The sequence below is a fragment of the Pipistrellus kuhlii genome, unplaced genomic scaffold (genome assembly GCF_014108245.1).
Source record: "Pipistrellus kuhlii isolate mPipKuh1 unplaced genomic scaffold, mPipKuh1.p scaffold_m20_p_13, whole genome shotgun sequence".
Taxonomy (NCBI): Eukaryota; Metazoa; Chordata; class Mammalia; order Chiroptera; family Vespertilionidae; genus Pipistrellus; species Pipistrellus kuhlii.
Window position 1 is genome coordinate 7,192,192 of NW_023425438.1, and position 27,502 is coordinate 7,219,693.

Consider the following 27,502-nt stretch of genomic DNA (forward strand, 5'->3'; position numbering starts at 1 on the left):
TACCGTGAGATTCAGCACTTTCAGTTTCCCTTCTGCTGCTCCTGGTCTCCTGCAGCTTGGTTTGGGGCTTAGACGGCACTGGAAGGACAGTGCACGCGGCTTGCTGAGGGCTGTCTCCCACCAGGGACTGCCACTGTCTGCACTGCTCCAGCCCACTGTCCCAGAAGGCCAGCGTTTGGGCAACGAGGTACCTAAGAAAACCATTGACTCCTATGGTAGCCAATGTACTGCCGCTCTTCTTCCTCTTCTCCTTCTTCCCCTTCTCCTTCTCCTTCTCCTTCTCCTTCTCCTTCTTCTTCTTCTTCTTCTTCAATATATTTTATTGATATTTTTACAGAGAGGAAGGGAGAGGGAGAGAGAGTTAGAGACATCAATGAGAGAGAAACATCGACCAGCTGCCTCCTGCACACCCTCACTTGGGGATGCGCCCGCAACCAAGGCGCACGCCCCTGACCGGAATCGAACTTCATGCCAACGCTCTAGCCACTGAGCCAAACCGGTTCTGGCTGCCTCACTTCTTATTCTGTAAAATGGGTTCCTTGGCGAGATACCATGATGGCAAACAAGGGATTCAGGAGGTCCGACAATGACGGTGCTGGCAGAGTCACCCATTCCTGCTGCCACATCCTCCCCACTCGTTCTGAACAAAGTCCTCTGGGGGAGCTGGCTGGCATCCGCAGACGCCTGCTTGCCCACCTGCTCCTCCAAAGCCTCCTCAGGAGTGGGCGCCCGTGGGGAACATTCCCAAGGGAACAGGCTGTGTTTGAACCCTGTGCCCAGGGCTCCCGGGAACATGCAGTGTATAGCCACGGATACCCTGAAAGAAGCGGGGGATGTAGAAGAGAAGTGGAAAGGGACTCCTGGAGCCGATGCCCAGTTTTTGATGTGCACTTGAGGTCCCTCTTGGGACCACTTCTCTCCTTGCCCCTAGTGAAGATGGAGATGGGAGACTCCTGATTCGGATCCCAGCTCCCTTGCCTACCAGCTGTGGCTACTTAACTTCTGTCCCAACCCCCAGTTTCCTCATCTGTCAAATGGCCATCGTACTGGCCCCGACCTTGCCCTATTGTTGTGGGGTAAGCCCTCACTCAGCCTTCTTCCATCGCGTGTCCATGGACAGCTACAATGCTTTCCCCACCGCCAGGCTTAGTGTCGCTCTGGGAGGGGTCACCGTCCGCCAGGGGAGCAGGAGTTCCCACACACTGAGGATTCCTGGTCCGGACAGGGAGCCCCATGGGGCCCCGCGGGGAGCAGGTGGCCCTCCTAACCGCTGGCCTGGCTGGCGCCCACGGGCACAGCGGCTGGCATGAAGCATCCGATGGAAGGCCTGACGGGCAGGTGCACACAAGGAGGTTATGCCCCAGGCCTCTTCCTCCGGCCTCGTGCGTGGCCTTGTACCGGCGATGAGGCGGCCACAGCGCGGGAAGGGGGAGAGTGCTTTGGGGCAGGGGCCTGTTCTGGCCCTGAAGGCACTTTTTGCAACTTACCAGCCCCAGGGCTCTGGGCGAGCCAAGTCACCGCTTCTTCTCCGGTAGATGGAGCCGGTATTAGCCACCCCCACCCTCACCCTCCTCACCCTCAGCCCGCCCTTGGGAGGGGAAGGTGATGGTCCGACCCTGGGCGCCCGGAGGTTCCGGCCGGGATGGAGGGCGCCGGGGCCTGGCGGGCGGGGGCCGGGCGGGAAGGAGGGGGCCGGGCCCGGCCAGCGGTGGCGGGAAGCGCCGGCCACGGGGCCAGAGCGCGGGCGCCGGCCCGGGCGCGGGCGGTGCGGGGCCCCCGCGGACTGGCTGTGCGGGCGGAGGCGGAGGCGGAGGCGGAGTCCGCGGGGAAAGCGAAACCGAGAGCGAGCGGCCCAGAGCCGCCGGGCTGCGCGGGGAGCGGCGGCGCCGGTGAGCGGGGCGGGCGGCGCGGGGGGCGCCCCGGGCGGCGAAGGGCGCGGAGGCCGGTGCGGGGCAGCAGGTGCGGGGAGGCGGGTGCGGGGCGGCAGAGGCGGGGGCGGCCGGTGCGGGAAGGCCGGTGCGGGGCGGCGAAGGGCGCGGAGGCGGGGGCGGGGCGGCCGATGCGGGGAGGCGGGTGCGGGGAGGCGGGTGCGGGGCGGCCGGTGCGGGGAGGCGGGTGCGGGGCGGCCGGTGCGGGGAGGCGGGTGCGGGGAGGCGGGCGCTCGGCTGCAGCGAGCGGCAGAGCGGGAGGTCCCGGCGCGCAGCCGCGGCCCCGGGGGTTGGGGCCGGTGAGCGGTCCTGGCCCGGCCCCGCCTTCCCCGTGGCCCGGGCCCTGACCCCGGCCCGCAGTCGGGGTGCGGGACCCTGCGGGCTTGGGGGGGTGGGGTGGCCGCTGGTGGGAGCCTTAGGGAAACGCGGGGCTGCAGGACCATTCAGTGGCTCAATATCCCTGGCCCCAGATCCCTGGGCAGTTACAGTCGTTTCCCAATTGCCCGGCCTTAGCCGCCCCCTTCCCCCCAACACCCAGCTGCGTCCCCCCACCCCCACCCCATAGCCCCTCCGCCCTCCCGGCACCGCCTCTGGGCCCGGCCCCTCGGGGCTGGCCGCACCGCTGCTGGGGCACCCAGGCCAGCCTCTGGCTCTTTGCACTTCTGTGTCTTCCGGAAAGTTCAACCCCCACCCCGACCCCCACCCCCACACCTGCCCGGGGCCAGTGCCTCGCCTCCCCCGTCCTCCCCCCAACCTGTAAGGACTTTCTCAGCCATGTCAGGACTGTTCAGCACCCTGTAGGTTTCTGCATAGGTTTCACTTAAACTCAAACGGGCTTGCCATTCCGGGGATGAGTAATTACTGGGAGGTGACAGGACTGAGTCTACACAGCACTGATCAGGACTTCGGGATGGGTGGTTGATAAGGACTCTTTCCCCACTGCTGTTCTGCGATCTGTGACCCCCTCCAGCTGGACGAGTGGTCTCACGGTTGTGACTAAACTTAAACGAACCACTTGCGTTCCTGAAAACGATGGCCCGCCTGGCGATCCTTATCCTGGCACCCCGGGCCAGGTGTCTGTGGTCTTCGGAGCTTTCCGGTTTTTAGAAGGGCGGTGCAGCATAAACCCTGTCTATTCTGTAATGCTCTCTCTCGGCAGGGTTTGTGGTTAGCACTTACCACCCAGCATATTTCTGCAGCCAAAGGAGAAATAGGCAGCAGAATGTGATAGACTCAACAGCTCCTGTCGGTTTAGGTCAGCGGTTCTCAGCCTGTGAGTCACGACCCCTTTTGGGGTCGGATGACCCTTTCACAGGGGTCACCTAAGACACCCTGCGGGTCAGATATTCGCATGACCATTCGTAGCAGTAGCTACCGTTAGGAAGTAGCAACGAAAATAACTTTATGGTTGGGGGTCACCACAACATGAGGAGCTGTGTGAAAGGGTCGAGACATTGGGAAGGTTGAGAACCACTGCTTTAGGTCTAGACAGAGGGCTACAAATACACCGACAAGGAAACAAATGAAGACAAAATAAACCTCAGTTCATTTCGGTTTTTTTTTTTTTTTGGGGGGGGGGGGGCAGTGGGATTGCAGACCAGAAGCACTATCTGTTGAGGACCACAGGTGTGGGGGACTCTGCCGGATGCTGTTCATCTGAATTTCTCTTGGGAGCAACCGGCGAATCCGGTGTTTCCAGGCCAGGACGCAGAGGTTCAGAGGTGTCTAGCCCAGATCTCGGAATTAGACCTCGATCTGAAGCCTAACCCCACCGCACTGAGCAGTGATGGGAAGGTGTTGCCTGTGCCCAGATCTAGAAACTTCCAGCACCCTGCTTCCAGCCAGCACCCTAGCTCACCCATACCAGCACAGCAGCCTTATACTCATGCGCCGCTCCCCTTTCCTTACCCAGCCCCCATACTCTGTTCTCCACATAGCATCAAAGTGGTCACAGAAGACACAAATCCAGTCACATCACCCCTCTGCTTAGCACCCTCCCATAGCTTCCTGTTACCATGGGAACAGCATCCACAGCCCTGACCATGGCCTACAAGGGCTGTGAGCCATGGCGCCTGCCCTCCTCTCCCTCATTCCTTACCCTGGTCCCTCGTTCACTGGGCAGCAGTCTTCTTGGCTTTCTTGTCATCCCTCCAAAGTCTGTGCTGGTTCCTGCTCAGGGTTTCCTCCCCCATAGCTTGGTGTCTTTCTCCTCACTCAGACTTGGTTTGAATCCTGACTATTGTATCTAAAACCACCCCCCTCATATTTCTTTTTTCTTTTTTAAACATATTTTATTGATTTTTTACAGAGATGAAGAGAGAGGGATAGAGAGCTAGAAACATCGATGGGAGAAACATCAATCAGCTGCCTCTTGCACACCTCCTACTGGGGATGTGCCTGCAACCAAGGTACATGCCCTTGACCGGAATCGAACCTGGGACCTTTCAGACCGCAGGCCTACGCTCTATCCACTGAGCCAAACTGGTTTTGGCACCTTCCTCATATTTCTGCCCCCATCCACCAATTCACCCTCTCTTCCGTGCCCCTCGTTAATTTTATCTCCCGGCCATCTAGTCTCATGATTGCCACTCCTGTTAGTTGTTTCTGCCACATGGTCATTTTCTGTCTCCGGTCAGTGGAATGCAGGAGGGGGCTTGCTCTCTCTCTCCTTCATGCCTGTGCACTCAGTGTCAGAACAGTGCTTGACATTTGATGAGCGCTTACTGACTGAATGAAGAAAGGATGCCAGAGAACAGCTGGTGAAGAAAAGGGAGAAGATGAGGAGGTTTAAAGTGAAGTGTTTAAAATTTTTTAATATGTTTTCACTGATCTTAGAGAGAAAAAGGGAGAGAGAGAGGGAGAAAAACATCAATATGAAAGAGAAAGATCGTCCAACTGCCTCCTGCACATCCCCAAGGCATGTGCCCTGACCAAGGATGTGCTTAATACCTGAGAACGGTACACTTGAAAATGGTTAAAAAGGTAAATTTCATGTTATGTGTATTTTACCACAATGGAGGAGAAAAAAAGGTTTTAAAAAAATCACAGTGGCTTGCAGGGCAGGCAAGGAATTTCAGTGGCTACAAGGAACTGGATCTGAGGTGCTTGCAGCAGTCCAGGAGTAAGCTGGTGGCTTGGACCAGAATAGGGCTATGATGTCACCGAGAAGTAGAAGGATGTGGTGGGTCAGGACGTTGTTGTGGATAAGAAAGGAGGGAAAGGAAATGTCAGCGATGCCTGCCAGATTCAGACCAAATGGAGTCGTTTTTTAAAAATATATATTTTTATTGATTTTTTACAGAGAGGAAGAGAGAGGGATAGAGAGTTAGAAACATCGATGAGAGAGAATCATTGATCAGCTGCCTCTTGCACACCCCCTACTGGGGATGTGCCCGCAACCGAGGAACATGCCCTTGACCGGAATCCAACCTGGGACCTTTCAGTCCGCAGACTGACGCTCTATCCACTGAGCCAAACCGGTTTTGGCAGTGGCCAGATTATTATTATCTGGCCACTCAATGTGTGTGTGTGTGTGTGTGTGTGTGTGTATCTATATATCTATATCTATCTCTATCTCTATCTCTATATCTATATCTCTATATCTATATCTATCTATGTATATATCACCTCAACCTTTTTCTTTTAGCATTAAGAATTCTAATTGCACTTCTACAGCCTTTTTACCTTCTCAAGCAGGTAGACAAATTTGCACTTGACACTCAATGGAAGAAGAGAACAGAGTTCTCTTCCTTTTATTGGCCCGTTAAGTTTTGAAAGTAGTAAGTTTTGGAGAAATTTACTTGATTTTGCAGTCCCTGAGAGAGAATAAAGGATTTTTAAAGAAAGATTTCTCTGGATTTATGTCTGACTGAAATGAGTCATATATAGTAAATTCTTACCTCATTTTGCACTCTAAACAGGATTGGGAAAATCCGATTAAATATGTTCTGTGGGGGCCGAGACTGGTTTGGCTCAGTGGATTGAGCGTCGGCCTGCGGACTGAAAGGTCCCAGGTTCGATTCCGGTCAGGGGCATATACCTTGGTTGCAGGCACATCCCCAGTAGGGGGTGTACAAGAGGCAGCTGATCGGTGACTCTCTCTCATCGATGTTTCTAGCTCTCTATCCCTCTCTCTTCCCCTCTGTAAAAAAAATCAATAATATATATATATTTTTTAAAAATGTTCTGTGGGTATCACTTCTTTCAAACCTTTCTTGTATTGTAGGTCACTGGAAGAAAAAAATGGCCGACGATCTTGCAGTAGGTTTCTACATAGGAGAACTTAATAAATACTGCCAGAAGAACCGCTTACAGGTTTACTATCGTGAAGTGTATAAGTCAGGACCACCACATGACTTACGGTAAGATGCTATTTAGAAAAAGGAGATATATATATATATATATATATATATATATATATATATATATGAAATATAAACTATGGGAATGAAACTCTGGCATAATTTTGAGGTCAATACTTAAAGTTGCCACAGACTTCTGTGAGAGAGTCCTCTTGGTATGAAATTGTAACTTTGGGGGACTCTGGAGCTTTCCCAGGATTCAAGGTGATGTGCTATTATGCATTTTGGAGGTCACTGCTTTAACTATTGAACGTGAGTCAAAACCTTCCGAGGTAGACATCAGAGGCAGTGGCGGTTGGAATACTTGTCTCTCGGTAATGCATGAGTTGTAATCATGTTTTGTGAATATTTTCCTTGTAATCAGGTTTACAATTCAAGCTGTATTAGATGGGAAAGAATATCCAGAAGCTAAAGGCAAATCAAAGAAGGAAGCAAGAAATGCTGCCGCCAAGTTAACTCTTAACATACTTAAAGAAAAACGGGTGAGTAATTGCCTCCCCCTGCCCCCCTTCCCCCCTCCCCCCCCCAGGGAAAAGGGACTCACAATATAGTATATCTTTTTCTAGGTGAGAAAATATCGACATTTAAAAAAAAAATCCATTAACAAGTTCCCTTATATTCACAAGTTGTTCAGTGTTTTCCCTGTCTCCATTTCTGTAGAACCGGAAAGAAAGGTGCACGTAGGCCCCAGCTGGTATATGTGTCCACTTTGACTCAAAGTAATGGAGTAGTAGGGAAGTATGTAAAATCTAAGTTGTTTATTTAACGGCACATGTATAGCTTTATTAGGAAAATAAAATACAGAGTCCTGGCTGTTAGTGGTTAGAGTGTCAGCCGAGCAGCAAAGGGTCTAGGGTCTGATTCCAGGTCAAGGGCACATACTAGGATTCGGGTTCGGGGAGGCATGCAGGAGGCAACTCGGTGCCTTTCTCATAAGAATGTTTTTCTTTCTCTCTTTCTCTTTCTTCCTGTCCCAACTCCCTCCCTTCCACTCACTCTGAAAAGCAATGGAAAAAATGCCCTCGGGAGAGGATTAACAACAACAAAAAAGAAAATACGGAGTTAAATCTTTGTTGTCATCCTCATTAAACAAGGTTTTTTTATTCTTTGCAGGACACTAGTTCTTTATCCCTATCGACAACAGATACTTCCGATGATTTATCCAGTGAGAATTTCATAGGTCGTCTGGATAGGTTTGCCCAAAAGGAAAGACTCTCTGTAAATTATGAACAAAGAAATGAATTGAGCGCAACTGGGCCCGGAAGGTGAGATGTAGTCTGGTTTTTCCTTCTGTTTCATTGTATCTAAGCGATAGAATGAGCTTATTTCCATGTCTAATTTTCCAGAAATGTTTGCCCTTTTTGTACATTTTGCATGGAAGGTTTTATAGGACTTGTAAGCAATTGGACAGCTTTGTAATTAAAATATTAAAATACTTCAGTGCTGAAAGGTGGGAACCCATATAGCATAACTGATCAAATCGGGATAATCCTTTATTTCTGAGGCCTATCTGGATGGTTTAATCTGCAGACCCTCAAAAGAGGGTCCTGCTTGAAGGATGCAGAGATCTTTCCAGCCCTGAGGTCATAGTGGGAGTGGTTGCATGATGAGAGAGCTGTCTGTCCCAGTACTCACCTTTCACATTTGTTTAAACGGTGTCCCTCTGAGGATAGATACCATGTATTAGGAGGAATAGTATTTCGTCCTAGACTATGAGGAGACCAGGATTTGAGAAATATGAGGAGGACAGATTAAGAATTTCAGTTACTAAAAATGTCACCCGTGAGCTAAGATTTAAGTGAGGATAAAGAATTGACTGGGCCCTAGCTGGTTGGCTTAGTCCAGCAGTGTTTCCCAAACCTTTGACACATGTGTACCCCTTCTATAATTTTCGTAACCCTGAGTACCCCTCGTACTCATGAGAATGTAGAATAAGGCGCAGCTAAGCACAGTGCAGTGCATATCCCCACCAAACTCCGGTGCAACGCGTACCCACACCAAACTCTTCCCGTACCCCTGGGGGTATGCGTACCACACTTTGGGAAACACTGGATTAGTGGATAAAGCGTCAACCTGTGGACTGGAGGGTCCCAGGTTCAATTCCAGTCAAGGGCACGTACCTGGGTTGCAGGCTCAATCCCTAGTAGGGGGCATGCAGGAGGCAGCTGATAAATGATTCTCTCTCATCATCGGTGTTTCCATGTCTCTCTTCCTCTCTGAAATCAATAAAAATATATTTTAAAAAGTAATAATTCTGGGGGGGGGGCAATGGTAAGATATGTACACAGATAATAATTTAATTTAAAAAAAGGAAAAAAGTAATAATTCTTAGATAATTGTCCAAGTATCCTGGCCTAACCACAAATGTCCTTACATTCATAGGAGCAGGAGTGGACTTTAGTCCTGGGGGTTTTGCATTATGGGGATTTTTCTTAGGATTTTGTGCAGATAGTGGGGACAGGAAATGCTGAGGTTAGAGCAGAATCCTTGCTTTGCTCATTCCCTACAAAACAGCACAATCTCATTATTTCTCCTGTAGAAGCCCCATTTTCTTTACTGGCTTTTTCTTCCCTATTTGCACATCTCTGGAAAATTCACCCATCATCTCTTTTCCATTTCTTCCTTCAGATGGTGTGACCTGTAAGGGAATTAAAAAAAAAACCAAAAAAAAAAACCACTTAGTTCTTTATCCCTATAAACAACAGATATTTCTGATGATTTATCCAGTGAGAATTTCATAGGTCATCAGAGCTTTGAATGAAGCAACAAAAAGTTAGAAGTTGCTTGGAAAATACAAGCTGAGATGTCAGCCAATCCTGGTTATTCTGACAAAATGGTCCACTTATTGAAGATTTAAAATTACACAAAGACGTGAAATGCAAAGCTATCTTAGTGTACTGGAAGGCCTTTATTGATGTGCGTGTGTGTTTTCAAATCATAAGTTAGATTTACTATTTTTTGGTATTTCCGTAAATAATGTCCATCCTTTATTTTTCCTAGTTTTTTTTGTAAATGCAAAATTGGACAGAAAGAATATCCTGAAGCTGTAGGTTCTACTAAAAAGAAGGCAAAACATTTGGCTGCTAAACTTGCGTACGAACAGATCGAATTAGAAAGAAGGTCAATGGTATGTACTGCCTCTGGATGTACTTCTTGTATTTTATGATTTCCTCTGGAAGTGCCTTGAGGTTTGAGTGTGCTTGCTTGATGTCAAGACAGCAAAGCACATAGCAAGAAGATTACTCAGTTCTGTTCTGTGTGCCACCTGTGTCCCATGTATTAATCTCATAATTGTGACTGTGAATTTGATAAATGTGGAGAGAGAGATGTGGCAGTTAGCACATGAGACTGAGTCACTGAGTGTGTGTGTGTGTGGGGGGGAGTATTTAGTTATAGTTACACCCCCTGAGGGGCTCTCTTTCTTCCAGAAAGGTGATTCAGGACCCTCTGGCTCTCCCCTGGCTAGTTCCAGTGACAATAAGATCAGCTTCTTGGCACCGTAAGTGTGTACAGACAACTGTGATATTTAAGAAATTCAAATTGCTACCTGAAAGAGCACGTTTTTATGAAAATGTTTATTGCTTAAGAAGAATTTAGGGAAATAAGTTACTTACCCACAAAAATAGGAAGAATTCATAAACTAATAGTTCTTCCCTTTTCTTCTAGCAATTGTGAATCACCCTCTGAAAGTGGCTTTTCAGGAAATGGATTAGGGGAGGACAGTGACAGTTTTGCCAATTCTCTTCCATCTTCTGTGGTATAGTATTCATCTCCAAACGCCCTAATCAGTCTGAATCCCCTTTGTGCTTCCTCATTTAAAAATGACCTTCAGCCGGGACCGGTTTGGCTCAGCGGTAGAGCGTCAGCCTGTGGACTGAAAGGTCCCGGGTTCGATTCCAGTCAAGGGCATGTACCGTGGTTGTGGGCCACATCCCCAGTAGGGGGTGTGCAAGAGGCAGCTAATCGATGATTCTCTCTCATCAATGTTTCTAACTCTCTATCCCTCTCTCCTCCTCTCTGTGAAAAATCAATAAAATATATAAAAAAATAAAAAAAAATAAAAATGACCTTCATCCCAATTTTTCCATTTTCATCTCCTGTGCTCTCACTAACAATACTTGGGGGTTTTGATCTTTCTTTATGAACCCACATCCTTCACATGTAGAATTCTCCCACTTGTCACACCCTTCTCTCTCCCTGCTAGCCTTCATATTTTCAGATATTCCTGTGATCTTGCTTTTTTATTTGATACCAACTGAACATTAATTAAAAGATTCATTCATTATAGCTCTGCTTCTGTTTTTAAAAAATCAGAACTAAACCTAAATGAAAATGAAACAAATAAGATAGATTTTGGGGTGATGATTAGTGTTGCAAAAGTTATCCTCTTTATAAGGAACTACAAATCAATAAGAAAAAGACAACTCAGTAGAAAAATGTGCAAACAATCTGCATAAAAAAATTCAGAGAAGAGATACCCAGATGGTCAAATAACATGTGAAATGATATACAATTCAAAAAAAACAGTTAGATGCTATTTTACCAAATTCATCAGGTTGGTAAAATTTGAGTCTGGCAATACTAAATGTTGACACAATTATGTTCCAATTATCCTATATAATAAAACCCTAATATGCAAATTGACTGAACAGTAGAACATTGGTTGCTATGACATGCACTGACCACTAGGGCAGATGCTCAATGCAGAAGCTGCCCCCTGATGGTCAGTGTGCTCCCACAGGGGGAGTGCCACTTGGCCAGAAACCGGGCTCTGCTGGCGAGCACATCCGAGGAGTGGGCCTAAGCCAGTAGTCAGACATCCCCCGAGGAGTCCCAGAATGTGAGGGGGTGCAGGCCGGTCTGTGAGACGCCTTCCAGTGCACGAATGTTGTGCACCGAGCCTCTAGTAACTATTATATGCTGCTGGTGCAAGTAGAAATCAGTACAGCCATTTTGGAGAAAAATTTGACAACATATAGTAAAATTGAGGGTGTGCATGCTATAATGCCAAGGAGTTCTCTTCCTGAGGATATTTTCTAGAGAAACACATGCATGTGTGCACAGTGAAACAGATATAAGAATGTACTGTGCAACATTGGTTGTAATAGCAAGAAATTAGAAAAAAAATATTGCTCATGAGCTGAATGGCTAAATTACTCTGTAGTGTAGTACATCATGCAGTACTGTGGCTGGCTGGTGATATGAGCACAAGAAATCTGAGTCTGATGCTCCCCACTTGGTATCACTATATTGAAGTTGAAAAAAAACAAAAAAAAACCCCCAAAATCTATCAGAATAATAGAGAATATGAACGAAAATAGCTATGCCATTAATTTTTGAGAGCTATATTGAAGACTTCTCTTTTTTGCTAACTATTGAACTTAATTTGTACTAAAAATGAAATCTCAGCATTGAGGTTTTTAACTGGTGATCAGATCAGAAACCCTTGGGGAACTATTTTAAACTAGATCTCTGGGCTCCATCTGTGTCTTGCTTAGCACTGTGACTGATGGGATGCACGCCTTCTTGATGAGCGCTGCTGGCCAGAGGGTCAGCAGGGAAGCCATATTCTGTACCCGGAGAATCAGTGCTTCTACAGAACATGCCCTACAATGGCCATATCTGTTTGGTTACTGTGGTAGATGAGAACACTGATGTAAGCAAGTAAACTGGGTAGCAAGGTTCAATAAGTACAAAAATTGATGAGCTTATGGACAAACTACTATGGTTATAGACCAGCTAGAAGTACAGGATGAGGTAAAGCAAGAGAAAGCAATAGGGCTCTGTCTAGGTGGCTCAATTGGTTGTATTGTCATCCCATACACCTGGCAGACGGTGGAGGGTTTGATTCCTGGTCAGGGCACATATCTAGGTTGTGAGTTTGATCTCCAGTTGGAACACAACCAATCAATGTTTCTCTCCTTCTCTCTCTCTCTCTCTCTCTCTCTCTCTCTCTCTCTCTCTCTCTCCACAAACAAACAAACAAACAAACAAAAAAACATATCCTCAGATGAAAATTAAAAAAAAAAGGGATAAAGCAATAGAATTGATTTAATCATTTGAAACAATTTTTCATTTTCTTTTACAGAGTCATCTCAGAAAAAGTTTAAAGAATGTGAAGATGTAAGTATCATTATTCATTGAATTTAGTTTGAAATGAAGTTCTCTTTCAGACTTAGTCTGTCAGCCTCATTTATTAACTCCACTATTTGTAGAGTATTGTACATCCTTATTTGAGTAGGGCTTAAAAGTAGAGAGCATTGCCCTGGCCGGTATGGTTCAGTTGGTTGAGTGTTGTCCCATGCACTCAAAGGTAGCTGGTTCGATTCCCAGTCAGGACACCTTCCTGGGTTGCTGGTTCAATCCTTGGTGGATGTGGGAGGCAGCTGATTGATGTTTCTCTCACATGAATGTTTCTCCCTCTCCCTCTCCCTTCCTCATTCTCTCAAATTAATAGAGACATATTTTTTAAAAGTAGAGAGCAGGATTAAAGATCACAAAAAGTTTGAATATACAAACGAATAATTTTAAGTATGCAGAGAAATGTTTGTATGTACACTCTACACTGTCGACATAAAGGCCTATGGCAGTGGTTGGCAAACTCATTAGTCAACAATGCCAAACACCAATAGTACAACGATTGAAATTTCTTTTGAGCACCAAAATTTTTAAACTTACACTATATAGGAAGGTACATTGTTATTAACTTAATTAGGGTACTGCTAAGTTGGCCTTTGCTAAAAACTTAAGGGGCCAAAGAGCCGCATGTGGCTTGCGAGCTGCAGTTTGCTGACCACTGGCCTATGGGGATCTTGCTAGAGGAATTGGTTAAGGTAAGTGGGCTTGTTGAGAGATTTTCAAGGGAAGTGCATTATTTTGCAGATAAACAAGTAGAGTAGAAATGGTATAATGACTCAGGTAAGAAATAAATAGATCAAATGCTATCAAATGTTGATTCAAAATATAAAAAATCTAGTAATAAGCTGTGGACACAGCCCACGTGCCCTTCATTAGCTGAGTGGATGAAAAAGCGGTGGTACATTTATGCAGTGGGATACCACACAGCTATAAAAAAAAGAAGGAACTCTTATCTTTTGCAGCAGCATAGATGGACCTGGAGATTATTATGCTAAGTGAAGTGAAGTTAAAAAAAAAAAAGTGCATGGCATAAAAACCACTCTAAGCAAGTTACCTTTGGTTTCAATTTTATTTGAATTTTACATTCTTCTCTAATTTTTAGAAATTTGGCAGCTAAATTTGACTCTCCTGCAAAGGAGCATACTTCGAATGAGAGGTAAGAAGGAACTGTAAAACAGAATTTGCTCAGAAATATGTTTGTTTGTAACACAAAAGCTTCATAAGGAACTGTTGTACACCAGGCAGGCTGCATATATTAATATTTCCACCTGAACAGTTCAACTATTTTGGCACAGTCAGGCCCACAGCAGATCATCATATCTGAGAAGTAAAGTTTCGACAAATCTAAATGGAATGTGGTGATGTAGATCTATGTGATGCTTATGCGGGTTTCTCTGAGATCTGTGGAAGTTTTTAATATTGAAAGCAAATATTCCTATAAACCAGTGACACCCCTCCCCCCCAAAAAAAATGTACTCTTGCCAGAATCATAGTACCACTTGAATCGGTTTTTCATTTTCCAAGTTTTCACTTTGAAAAAGGGTGCCTCTTGTGGTAGATCATATGTTTGGGTTTAAATAAAAGAGGCCTATTTGCAACAAAAGAACATTGAAAATAAGTTTTTAAAATAATAATAAAGAGCCAAAGCTGGTTTGGCTCAGTGGATAAAGAAAGCATCAGCCTGCAGACCGAAGAGTCCCCGGTTTGATTCTGGTCAAGGGCACATACCTCGGCTGCAGGCTTCTCCCCAGCCCTGGACCTATTCAGGGCGTGTGTAGGAGGCAACCAGTCAATGTGTTTCTCCCACACCCGTATTTCTTTTCGTCTTTCCCTCTCTCTTCCACTCTCTAACAATCAATGGAAAAATATCCTCCGGTGAGGATCGTTAAAATATTTAAAAACTTACAAAGTAAGTTCAATACTAAAATAAAACCCAATAAAGAATCCACATCTATCAAATAACTGCCTAATACATAGCTGGCACTGTGCTGGGCATTGGCATTGGCTCTGTAATAGGAACAAACAGAACAGCTCTTGCCCGCATGGAGTTTTGTGGGGTTGAAAATTACCTGAATTAATGAATAGACCACAAACTGTGGTCAGAGGCCTGAAAGATGAGGCAGCACAGGGAGGTGGAGGCTCACAGGCCGCGTGGGAAGATGAAGAAGGGACAGGTGAGGGTTCAAGGAGCAGAGAGGAGGTTGTGTGCTTGGCATGCAGTGGGACGGGCCCCGTGCCAGGGGACACGCTGGGGGGGAGCAGAGGCCCAGTCACAAGGCCGCATGGAGGCCATTTAAGGGTTTTCTGTGTTTTTGGTTTTTCTTTTCTTTTTTCTGAACACAAAGCTAGGCTGTTGGCTGTCAGGCAATAGAGAGACATGATCGCGCTGGTTGCCGTGCGGATTGCGATTGAAGGGGAGGAGGAGAGAGAGTGGAGAGCCCGGATGGCAAGGTCCTGCAGGAGCCTGGTGGAAGCTGGGCCTGGGGTGAAGACGTCAGACGGGAAAAGTGGGCCGATGCCGGTGATCCGTCTTGGAAGTAGAATGGGCAGGTCTTCGTGATGGAGTGAGGGGTCTACAGGCCTGGGCTGGCCCCGAGCACCTGCTCATTTTTCTTATAACAGCTTGGTGGTGGCGGTGGAACACTCGTGGTGCTTTTTCCTCAAGTTGTATGCTCGTGAGAAGATTCTTCCTCATGGCCGCTGTATAGCCAGGAGTGGGCTGTGGCTCGCAGGGATGATCTGTTGTGTGGAGAGGAGGCGGGGGAGGAACGATCAAGTCCTTTGTGACTTGAGTTTCTGTGGGAAGCGGGCCCTTCTTATCCAGAAGCGGGGAGGCAAGCTCGTTATAGAGTCCATGTCATCAGTGACCTGAAGGGGAAGGGGAAGAAGGGGTCGGGGCCAGCTAGCGTTGGATCTTAGACTAACAGTGGCATTTATCCTTTAAGGTTTATCCATGATTTTGAAGAAATAAAACTAATTGGCTCCGGTGGCTATGGCAGGGTTTTCGCAGCAAAACACAGACTTGATAAGACAATCTATGCTATTAAACGTGTTAAATACAATGATGACGACCATGAGGACGAGTAAGTAGTAAATGTTTTGTTTCATTTTTTTTTTAAAATAAGAAGATACGTTGAATGGTACTGTTCTTTTTTATGTATCTGTCTCCTTCAGGAGTATATTATTTACTTTTCCCCAGCCCTCCTTAAAAACGTTCCTCTAGCCTGGCCTGCTCTGTTCAGGTCTAACTGCCCGCCACCATTCTTTTAAGGCTGCCCTGATGAAAACGGAAGTTATAGAATCATTTAGCTCACGGTGACCTTTGAGATTCTCTGGTTTTGTCTCCTGACTTGTTTTCTTGAAGTCGTTACTCCGTCTCAGTTGGCCAGCCTGCTCCTTCAGAGACAAAGAAGGGGTTGGAAACGGGAGAGTGGCCTGAGCAAAGGAGAAGCAGGCAGAGTCCGATCAAACCTACTTCCTGTCCAGGGACAGTAGTACCTTGGCCTTGGAACACCTTTATGCCTTCTTGGCATCAAAACAAGGCTTTTTTTTTTCCCCCGAAACCAGTTTGGCTCAGTGGATAGAGTGTCAGCCTGCGGACTGAAGGGTCTTGGGTTTGATTCCGGTCAAGGGCATGTACCTTGGTTGCGGGCACATCCCCAGTGGGGGATGTGCAAGAGGCAGCTGATCGATGACTCTCTCTCATCGATGTTTCTAACTATCTCTCTCCCTTCCTCTCTGTGAAAAATCAATAAAATATATTTAAAACAAAACAAAATAAAAAAACCCAAGGCTTTTCCCTTCTTCACTGTTCTGCTTAACAAGAATGAAATATTAATTTATTAGTGGAAATACTTAATGATGATCATGGTGCAGTATTAGGGGACAATAAATTTTCCCTGAAAATAAGACAGTTTCCCTGAAAATAAGACAGTGTCTTATATTAATTTTTTCTCCCAAAGTTGCCCTAGGTCTTATTTTCAGGGGATGTCTTATCTTTCCATGTGCTAGGTCTTATTTTCGGAGGATGTCTTATTTTTGGGGTAACACGGTAGTAGTGGCTTCATAAATTGGTAGAATACAGTTAAAATATACTTGAAAATAATAATCCAGAACCATAATAATGTTTATACACTTTGACTTATGGCTTTTCTGTCTGGGAACCTAGCTAAGGATATTGCCCAAATTAAGGGAAAAATAACCATGTAAGAGGATATAAACACAGTATTGTTTATAAAAATGAAAAACTAGAAAAAAAACAAAATATCTAATACTAAAGGAATTATTAAGGTTGTTTTGTTTTCTCTCCCTTGATCAGTGGCTATTTTACAGTCATTAAAAATTAGGATTATATGCTGAAAATATTTACATGTGAAATCATACGATACTGAAAGTAGCTTCAGAATAACACAGGTTAAGATGAGGAAGTAGGTAAGAGCACATATGAAATTCACAACTGTTTCATCTGGGTGATGGCTAGGTAGGGGTTCATTATACTATTTGCTCTGTTTTGTTTTTAATGTACTTTTGAAATATTACATTAAAAAGTTTATATGTCCCAGCCGAAACTGGTTTGGCTCAATGGATAGAGCATCGGCCTGCAGACTGAAAGGTCCCAGGTTCGATTCCAGGCAAGGGCATGTACATTGGTTGCGGGCACATCCCCAGTGGGGGGTGGGCAAGAGGCAGCTGGTCGATGTTTCTCTCTCATTGACGTTTCTAATTCTCTATCCCTCTCAATTCCTCTCTGTGTAAAATCAATAAAAAATATATATTTTTAAAAAAAGTTTATACGTCCTAGCTGGTTTGGCTTAGTGGATGGAGCTTCTGCCCTCGGACTGAAGGGTCCTGGGTTCAATTCTGGTCAAGGGCACATACTTGGTTGCAGGCTCAATCCTTGGTCCTGGTTGGGGCCTTGTGGGAGACAACCAATTGATGCGTCTCTCTCACATCAGTGTTTCTCTTTTTGTCTCTTAACATCCCTTCCACTCCCTCTAAAAATCAATAGAAAAATATCTTCAGGTGAGAATTAACTAAAACTAAAAATTATAAATTAAAAAGTTTACACATGCTAGTTATGTAGACTGTAAAAAATAAGGAAAATTATAAAGATAACATGTGAAAATAGAATAAATATTATCTATACTAATAAAAGGGTAATATGTTAATTAGACAGGATAAACCAGATAGATGTCTTCCAGATGTCCTTCTGGACAAAGCCATGGTGGCAGGGCGAGGCAGAGGTAGTTAGGGGCAATCAGGCCGGAAGGGGAGAGCGGTTAGGGACGATCAGGCCAATAGGGCAGAGTGATTAGGGGCAATTTGGCCAGCAGGGAAGCAGTTAGGGGCATCAGGCAGGCAGGCAGAGGTGATTAGGGGTGATCAGAAAGGCAGGCAGGCAGAGATTAGGGGCAATCAGGCAGGCAGGCAGAGGGGTTAGGGGTGATCAGGCAGGCAGGTGAGCATTTAGGAGCCAGCAGTCCCAGATTGCGAGAGGAATGTCTGACATCCCCTGAGGAATCCTGGATTGGAGAGGGTGCAGGCCGGGCTGAGGGATCCCCTGTCCCGTGTATGAATTTTGTGCATCAGGCCTCTAGTCTATAATAATAAAAGTGTAATATGCTTCTGGACGACCTTCTGGATGAAGCTGGGGCTGTAGCCACAGGAACTAGGCAGCTGCTGTGGCTGTGAGGGAGGGATCCAGGCAGCCACTGTGTCTGCGAAGGCCTACTCTTGCACGAATTTTGTGCATCGGGCCTCTAGTACACTATAATCACAAGTACTTAAAAATATAAAGGCAAACGATACATAACTCCAAGTAATAACTGATTGTGTTAGGATTGTCAATAATGAGTAATTTTTCTTCATTTTTTACAAATTGTATGTCTTATAAATAATTTTTCAAAATAAAGGCTGAAATTGCACAATGTCTGCTTATCCTTTCTCATGCTTGAGATTTCAGATTTATTCATTCCATTGAGCATAGGATTGTGTTTACTGCTAAGAGCACATCCCTGTAAAGCAGGTGTCTTCAAACTACGGCCCGTGGGCCACATGCGGCCCGCAGAGGAGTCTGATCCGGCCCGCCAGGTTTTTTGGGCAGTGAGCACAGCCGAGGTGTTACAGTAGGAATTAGTAGTTCATATAGTCCGGCCCTCCAGCTCTCTGAGGGACCGTGATCTGGCCCCCACTTTAAAAAGTTTGAGGACCCCTGCTAAAGTGTCACACACACACACACACACACCCCACCTACCCAGAGCAAAGTCTCCATTCACTGTCCGGATCCTCTCCTTCATGTTTCTTTGCCACACACCGGAAGTTTCGAAATAGGCTCTTCAAACTGCCTGGGTTACCCACCCAGGCTGCCCACATGGCGATTGTTTTTGAAACTCCAAGGACGTCAGCCCAAGTCTAAATAAGACAAAAATGTATGAATTAGCTACCATAATTACATCATTGGCATTTCAGAGGCTACTGCCAATGGTTTGTATGTTGTCTGATGGTTGAAATGATTGGTCACCACTCTTTCTTCTGAGTTGAGAGTGAAAACAGCTCTGTTTTTTTCTGTATGTTCACTTTTTCCTTTTCGGGGCTCCTGGCCTTCATTCTAAAACTCTGGGTGTGGGAACCATGGCAACTGTTAAAAAAGGAGGTATTGTGTTATTGTTATCAGGGATGCATACTGACCCCTTCTATTCCTTGTTTCGTTTGGCTAGGAAGGTAAAGCGTGAAGTAAAAGCCTTGGCAACGCTTCATCATCAAAATATTGTTCGCTACTATAACAGTTGGAATGGAGACGATTACATCAAAAGGTAACTGAAAAAGAAATTCTCATAGATGCAGTAAGATGGAGGAAATTGTCATTGGCTATATGTGGGCCATTAATACATTTAATAATCACAACAGGGGTGAGGAAGGATAAGCAGATACTATTTGAGACACTTATATCTCCATTCTGCAGGTAAGGAGACAAAGAATAATCTTTACCTTCCTCCTCTCCTTGCTCTAAACTTGCTTTCCCTGTCCTCAGCTGTTATCAGAACCTCAGGGTTAGCTTTCCTGACTTGGTTGTTTCATAGATAGACTTGTGCATGTGCCCCGACTTCAGTCGAGGCTGGAGAGGAAGGCTTGCGGAGGGCATTTGAACAAGTAGATGCTGCAACTGGAGTGTCCCTCCTCAGCTGCCAGGACTTTTCCTCCCCTCTCTCAGGCCCCCACATGCAATCAAGGAGTCTCTTTCAAGTGCCACAACACCACTTCTGGTGGGGTGGAGAGCAGTGGAAATAACTTTAAGACTACAAGCTTAAGATGACAGGGGCACCTCACCTTGCATATTCTTCCTGTTTTGTCTCAAGTAAACCACTGCCAAAGGGTTGTGATACTTTTTTTTTTTTTTTTAATATATTTTATTGATTTTGTACAGAGAGGTAGGGAGAGAGATAGAGAGCCAGAAACATCGATGAGAGAGAGTCATCGATCAGTTGCCTCTTGCACACCCCCTACTGGGGATATGCCCGCAACCAAGGTACATGCCCTTGACCGGAATCGAACCCGGGTCCCCTCAGTCCCCAAGCCGACGCTCTATCCATTGAGCCAAACCGGTCTCAGCAGGTTGTGATACTTTAAACAATAAAATAAAATAAACAATTTTACTTTATTGTTTAAAGTATTACAACTAGTAGTACATATATCTCCTTTGTGTTCCCTCATTGACTTCCCCCAGCCTCCCCTACCCCCTGTCGCCTGCCCGCACAAGACCCTGGGGTGGGGATGGGGATGAGGGCATGCGACACCCAGTGTTCCTTGTAGATGATCCTCTCACTGCAGTCCTGAGGCCATGGTGGGCTTGTCCATTCATCGTCTCCTGCCACCAGCCCAGTCCATGAATCATCAATTTCAGGAGTTCTTGACTGGCAGCACTTGGCACTTGAGCCTTTAGCAAATTCTTGGCGACCTCCTTCTATGTTCTAGCCAACGAATGTTCAAAGAATATAAGTTAATATTGAGGCCCACGTGTTTCTGAAAAGAGATCAGTCCTTTTCATGGTCAGCGAGATCAGTCCTCCCAGTTACATCTCATAGCAGTTTGTCGGCACTTCTGCCAGAGTACCTCTCCTTGTGCTGCTGTTTTATGTCTGTCTTTCCTTCACCTCTCTCCTGTTCAGCTGCCATCCCCGCGGCAGCAAGGACAGTGCCTACCTCGTTCCCTCATCTCTAGGTGCCTGTTCACAAGACGATGCTCAGTATATTGATGGTGAATTAAAATATTTAAAAATTACTTTACGTAGTAATGAGATTTGGTTTTCTGCAATTCCATTGTATTGATGTTCCCTTTCCTGTCTTTTAGAAAGGTGATCAAGGACCTTCAGTGTTAAAGAATGGACAGGCTTAGACTTTATAAGTTAGCTAAACTAATAACACCCTGGACATCTGGGAACTTAGGTTTACATCATGATTCAAATTTATTCATTTAGATTTCTGCTTTGAGAGATGGTTTGTGCTCAGTTAGCTGGAGCATCATTCCGTACACCGAAAGATTGCTGGTTCGATCTCAAGTCAGGGCACATACCCATGTTGGGTTCAATCCTTGGTACATATAGTCAATGTTTCTCTCTCACATTGATGTCTCTCTCTCTCTCTTTCTCTCTCTCTCTCTCTCAAATCAATAAGAATATATCTTCAGGTGAGGATAAAAAAGAAGAGAAGGTATAATTTTAAGAAGGAAATGTATTTTTTATAAACTTATTTTTATTGTTACTTCTCTTTGAATTTTATATCCAGATCATTGATGAAGTGCCTTTTCATCCAAATGGAATTCTGTGATAAGGGGACATTGGAAACCTGGATCGAGAAAAGAAGAAGGAAGAAGCCAAACAAAGATTTGTCACTGGAATTATTTAAGCAAATAGTAACAGGAGTGGATTATATACATTCAGAAGGGTTAATTCATAGAGATCTTAAGGTACGTGGAAAACGGATCAATGTCACTTAATAACTTAAAAACCCATCTCTTCAAATTTTAGAATCGGTGGACAGTTATGAAGGGATACCTCTGGTCCTCTCATGTGCGCATGGATCTAGCACCTGTCACACGTTTCATTCCCGAGATCCCCTCGGACGATCTCCAGGACGAGTGAGCTTGTCATCACTCACCCCTGGTGCTGTCTGGCTGGTCGCCACTCCAGCTGCAAACGCTAGGAGCTTTATCATGCTGAATGTCCCGTGCACATAATGATCGTGGCTGGCACCGCCCACTGGCTGCTCTGTCTCTGCGCCTCCTGCTCCTTGGGCTTGTCTGAGAGGCAGAAAGACTCTGGTAACCTGGCTTTGGGAACATGGGTTCCCCTCTCTCTCGGCCTTTCCTCTGAGGGCAGTCCTAGCTGCCAGGTCTGGGGTCTAGAATTTCCTTGGCATTTGGACACCGCTGCCCCATGATGGAAAATCGCAAAAATTCAAACCTTGGAACCTGTAGCAAACGTTTGCATTTTTATTTTATTTTATTTTTTTCTGTCTTTCTGGCATCCTACGTGGTCTGGAAGTGCAGTTTTCCCATTTTTCCATCTCATCACAACGAGCGAAGAGAGAACAGCTTTTCGGTCTCTCCTCATCCTCTGTGCCCTGGGAGGTGCCCACTCTCAGCCCAGACTCGTCCTGCGGAATCCTGCTGTTGCCCCTTTGCTCACCTCTTGCACAGGATTCTCTTCTGCCTGTCCCCTGCGTCTCCCCGAGTCTCACGCTCCCGCCGCACAGCAAACAAATATTCTTGTGCGCAGCTCTGCAAGCAAGCCACCCTCACTTTCCGACCCGATGGCAGAAACCTCTCCCCAGAAACTGGATTTCAGAGAGATCGGGAGCTTGTCTCTCTTCGGGTTAAAGAAAGCAACGCCCTCTGCCACCAGCCAGTATCGCGTCCGCGCCCCCTCGCTTAGTTTTTCACCACCTGTGCCCTGAATTCTCTTCTTTCTCTTTCAGTCTAGTTGTAGGGCTTCCTTTCAGCCAGCTTTCCCTTGGGTTCTGGGTGATAGACGTTTTGCTTTTTAGTCGGATTTTTGAAATTGTTGTGCACGGCAGCAGATTAGGTGTGTTTACCTACACCGCCATCCTCCATCTGTATCCTTGGTGCTAGGTTCCAATCTCACTGTTCCTTGTTCCAATCCAACTGCTATTTTCCAGCGGGCTTCTTGGAAGCTCCTCTTTCAGCTGCCCTAGGCTGATGTCTCTTCCCTCTCAGTGCCTTTACTAGGCCCTCTCATACATGTTAGCTCATGAGATCTGTGTGTGAATACACAGCCCATTATTGTATCGAAAGTCTAGCCTTTTCAACAACAGCAAAATATTAATGTCCTCTTCAGTAACTGTCTCTCTTCATGGTCTTTAGAATGTTGGTCAGTACCTTCTATAAATTTATGGAATAGGGTGAACACCCTCCCCTATCTGCTCAAAGAGTCACATGGAAAAAAATATATCAGTGCTAGTTATCAGCTTCTGGTTAACTTGGTATGCCTTCAAGGATAGAGGGGGAATGCTTTTGAAGAAGGTGCCAGAAGCCTAGAGAAATTGACACAGAAGAAGCCTCCATGACAAGTTATGCAAAGGATATCTTGCAGCATTACTGGACAGAGACCCAGTCTGAGAATCTCAAAGTTGGAAGGGACCTTAAGAGCACTTACTTTGATCCCCATAGAATCCTGGTCTTGTATTTGCAACATTTCCACCAAGTGGATGTCCAGTTCTGACTTGAATACTTACTGGGATAGGGAACTCTTGGACTCACATTCTTTGAACCCACTATGAGTATATTAGGTTTCACTATTAGTATATTTAGGTTACACCAAAGCAAATCTTTTTTGGTTGTTTCCACCCAATAGCCCTGGATTTATTTGTGGGGCCATGCAGTGAATCCATCTTCCACCTAACAGGTCTCAGATATTTGAAGGCAGCTCTGCCCAAGCCTTCTTTGCTGACAAAGAAACCCCAACTTCCTCAACTGGCATTTTAAAGACCCGTGATATTCAATTTTCTATTTTGGGCTACCTGTGTAAGTTTAAATGCCTTACACAAGGGCAGGCACAAGGAGGTGTACAGTTGTGAGTACACAAAACAGTGTTTATTCTTGTACTATTACTTCATAACTAGAGGCCCATTGCACAGATTTGTGCATGGGTGTGGTTCTTAGGTCTGGCCAGTGATCAGAGCCAATTGGGGCCGGCTCACCCAGTCTCGGGGGAGGGAACATGGGAGGTTGGCCTGCTGCAGGAGGTTGGCTGTGGGAGCACATTGACCACCAGGGGGCAGCTCCTGCATTGAGCATCTGCCCCCAGTGGTCAGTGCGCATCATAGCAACCGGTCAACAGGTCATTCAGTCGACTAGTCCTAATGGTTGCTTAGGCTTTTATATAAATAGATTATGGTATTATTTTCCACGTGAACAACTGTAACCCTACTTTTGCCTACCCCTGTAAGTAAATCTAAAAAATAGCCATTGCTAAATATGATTTGGATATGTGATGCCACTCGGTTAAAGTGGTACTTACGAATTAAATGTTGTTTTTTATTTTACTGTAGCCAGGCAACATATTTTTAGTAGATACACAACAAATAAAGATTGGAGACTTTGGACTTGTAACATTCCAGGAATATGATAAAAAGCGGACAGAAGAGAAGGGAACTCGATACTACATGAGCCCAGAACAGGTGTGGTCCCTTCCCTTTCTGTCTCTATGTTCTAATTAGCATATTATATAGGATGCTTTAGTCAAATTAATTTTTTTTTTACTTCAGAAGGCACAGATGTTTTTATCAGGTGAATAACAAATGTAAATATATTTTGTTCTCTTTAGCTCACTTCAGTGCACTATGGAAATGAAGTGGACATCTTTGCCTTAGGGCTAATTCTCTCAGAGCTGCTTTATATAACTGTGAGTCGTCAGGAAACACTTAAGGTAAATAATCTCACTGAAATAATTTGTTTGTTTATTTATTTGGTATGTTTTTAATTGCTTTTAGAGAGAAAGGGAGAGCTAGAAACATCAATGTGAAAGGAACACTGATCAACTGCCTCCTGCACACCCCCTTATGGGGGATTAAGCCCACAACCCAGGCATGTGTCCTGACCTGGAATCATCTGATGGCCTCTTGGTACATGCGTTGGCACTCAATCCACTGAGCCACACCAACTGGGCTCATAGAAAGAATTTAGCAACAGAAATTATTGGCCATCGCCCTGGCTGGTGTTCCTCAGTAGTTAGAGCATTAGCCTGGGCACCGGAGGGTTGTGGGTTCAATTCCCAGTCCAGGGCATGAACCTGTGTTGCAGGTTTGATCCCCAACCCCCATCAGGGCACATGCATGAGACAACCAATCGATGTGTCTTTCTCATGTCGGTGTGTGTGTGTGTCTTTGTCCTCTGTCTCTCTTCCCCTCCCTCCCTCCTTTTCATTGTCACTGAAAAGCAATGGAAAAAATATCCTGGGGTGAGGATTAAAAAAAAAAATTATTGGCCATCATCTTCAAAGTGCTGCTGTAGACAGTTTATTGCCTCATGTAATGATGGGCCTGAGCAAACTATGCTTTTTCTCTCCATCTTTGGGCAACTAAAACTTTTTGTTGGAAGTTCTGGTCAAGAGGGTGGAATAGGTAGACATGCTCCCCTCCTCCCACCACTACATCAAAATTACAACTAAATTACAGAACCACCACCCCTGAGGACTAGCTGAACAAAACTTCTCTGACTAAAGATACAAAGGAAAAGTTGTGTTGAGATTGAATATTGAATGTCATATGTGATTGAAAAATTAAAATAAAGAAACAAGACAAAACAAAAACACCCTTTTTGTTAAAGACTAAAAACTGTGGTGTGTGAGTGTGTGTGTGTGTGTGTGTGTGTGTGTGTGTGTGTGTGTTTAAAGGTATATGCATTTCATTAAACCATAGCTCTTTATTCCTCTTTGAATCAGTCAGTAAAATTTTGAAAGATTGTAAAAACGAATAAGCCTTGTTCTCGGGAAGCGACTGTGAGAGAGGGCTGTGCCTGTTTTGGGAGAAGGCATGGAGCCTTTGGGAAGCAGCCAGAAGGGGACTGAGAGTTATGGAGGCATGGAAGCTGGGCTCTGAAGGGTTGGTTTGACTTCGATAGTACAGTCTAGAAAGCAGGTGATCCCAGCATGGAGACAGGAGTGTGCAGGCAGAGCCTGATATTTTTATTGGGGTAGGTAAGGTACAAGGAAGTAGTGGTTGATGTGGTTGGAAATACATGCTGGGGCTCCTTGAAGGCAAGAATGTGGCCTTTGCTGGGAAGGCGGTGGAGAGCCACTCCACGTGCGGGGCGACTGGCTGTCTATCCTAGGCCTTAGCTCAGGAAAAGGGACGCAGCTGGAGTCCACAGCCTTCTCCTCTGCAAAGCAGGGAACGAAACAACTCCCTGTCGCACAGGGTTCCAAAGGGATGAAGGGAGATGAGGCATGTGATGTTCTTGGCACCGCAGCATGTGGTGATGTCCAAGGGGCCTATTGGATGCGGCGGGGTGGGGGCGGGGAGTCCTGCTTGCTTCCTTGCAGGAGAGACTTCCCAGAGATCTGGAAATGCCTCCGACTGAGGGCATGTCCGGGCTTCCGTGCTTCCTGAGATTGTTTTTCCTACCAAGTGAGACATTTTTTAAAAAAATATATGTTGTTATTGATTTTTCACAGAGCGGAAGGGAGAGGGATAGACAGTTAGAAACATCGGTGAGAGATAGACATCAATCAGCTGCCTCTTGCAAAACCCCCTAATAGGGATGTGCCCGCAACCAAGGTACATGCCCTTGACCGGAATCGAACCCGGGACCCTTCAGTTCGCAGGCCGACCCTCTATCCACTGAGCCAAACCGGCTTTGGCAAGTGAGACATTTCCTAACGAAGATACCTATGTCTTATTTTCAGATTTTCCAAGATCTAAGGAAGGGCCAGGCCCCGGATGTATTTGATGACAAAGAAGTAAGCACTTGAAAGTGATCAGAATTTCTTTTTTTTTTTTTTCCAATGGTTTGGTTTTTTTTTTTTTCTCTCACAATGTGTCTTTCTATCATTACAGAAAGCTCTCCTACAGAAATTAGTTGCAGCGGACCCCAAGATGCGACCTAAAACATCTGAAATACTGAAGACTTTGAAGGAGTGGAATGATGTGCCAAAGAAAAAAATGCGAAACACGTGCTAGTGCCTTTCTAAAAACGTAGCCTGCTTCTGATGTTCCATTTTCCTGCAATTGTCAAACATCTGCTAGGCGCAGGCGTCTTCAAACTTTTTAAAGTGGGGGCCAGATCACAGTCCCTCAGAGAGCTGGAGGGCCGGACTATATGAACTACTAATTCCTACTGTAACACCTCGGCTGCGCTCACTGCCCAAAAAACCTGGCGGGCCGGATCAGACTCCTCTGCGGGCCACATGTGGCCCGCGGGCTGTAGTTTGAAGACGCCTGTGGAATGTGGATGATATTTACCTATTTTCATTTCCCCCTTAATTTTAAAAATACATTTGCAGAAAGGTTTACACCTTTTTTTAAAAATTTGATTTTTAGAGCCCAACCAGTGTTGTTCAGGAGTTGAGCATTGACCTATGAACCAGGAGGTCACAGTTCCTTTCTAGGTCAGGGCACATGCCCAGGATGTGGGCTCAGTCCCCAGTGGGGGCGTGCAAGAGGCAGCCAATTAATGATATTCTCTCTCTCTCTCTCTCTCTCTCTCTCTCTCTCTCTCTCTCTCTCCCTCCCTCCCTCCTGCTCCGAAACTAATAAAAATATATTTTAAAAGAAGGCAAATGCTCAGCAAAAACCTTCATCCTTATAAAAAATGATTTTTAGAAGAAAGGAGAGAGAGAGAGAGAGAGAGAGAGAGAGAGAGAGAGAGAGAGAGAGAGAGAGAGAAACATTGATCGGTTGCCTCCTGCATGTGCCCCGACCAGGGGATTGAACCCTCATCCTGGGTATGTACCCTGACTGGGAATCAAACCTGCTACCTTTTGGTGTATGGGACAGTGCTCCAACCAACTGAGTCATACTGGCCAGGGTTATACTTTTTAACTTCAAAAACATTTTTGCAATT

General features: G+C 45.6%; 1 protein-coding gene across 1 annotated transcript; it reads left to right on the top strand.

The window, feature by feature from the left end:
- Positions 1 to 1,779: 1,779 nt before the first annotated feature.
- Positions 1,780 to 26,773, top strand: EIF2AK2 (eukaryotic translation initiation factor 2 alpha kinase 2). The gene is made up of 16 exons (XM_036436108.2): positions 1,780 to 1,889; positions 6,154 to 6,289; positions 6,654 to 6,771; positions 7,403 to 7,554; positions 9,290 to 9,416; positions 9,718 to 9,788; positions 9,956 to 10,046; positions 12,378 to 12,412; positions 13,530 to 13,583; positions 15,373 to 15,510; positions 19,144 to 19,239; positions 21,208 to 21,388; positions 23,992 to 24,120; positions 24,267 to 24,368; positions 26,346 to 26,399; positions 26,497 to 26,773. Exons 2-16 carry the CDS (start codon positions 6,171 to 6,173, stop codon positions 26,617 to 26,619), a joined length of 1,590 nt encoding a protein of 529 aa, XP_036292001.1. The 5' UTR covers positions 1,780 to 1,889; positions 6,154 to 6,170; the 3' UTR covers positions 26,620 to 26,773.
- The last annotated feature ends 729 nt before the right edge of the window (positions 26,774 to 27,502 follow it).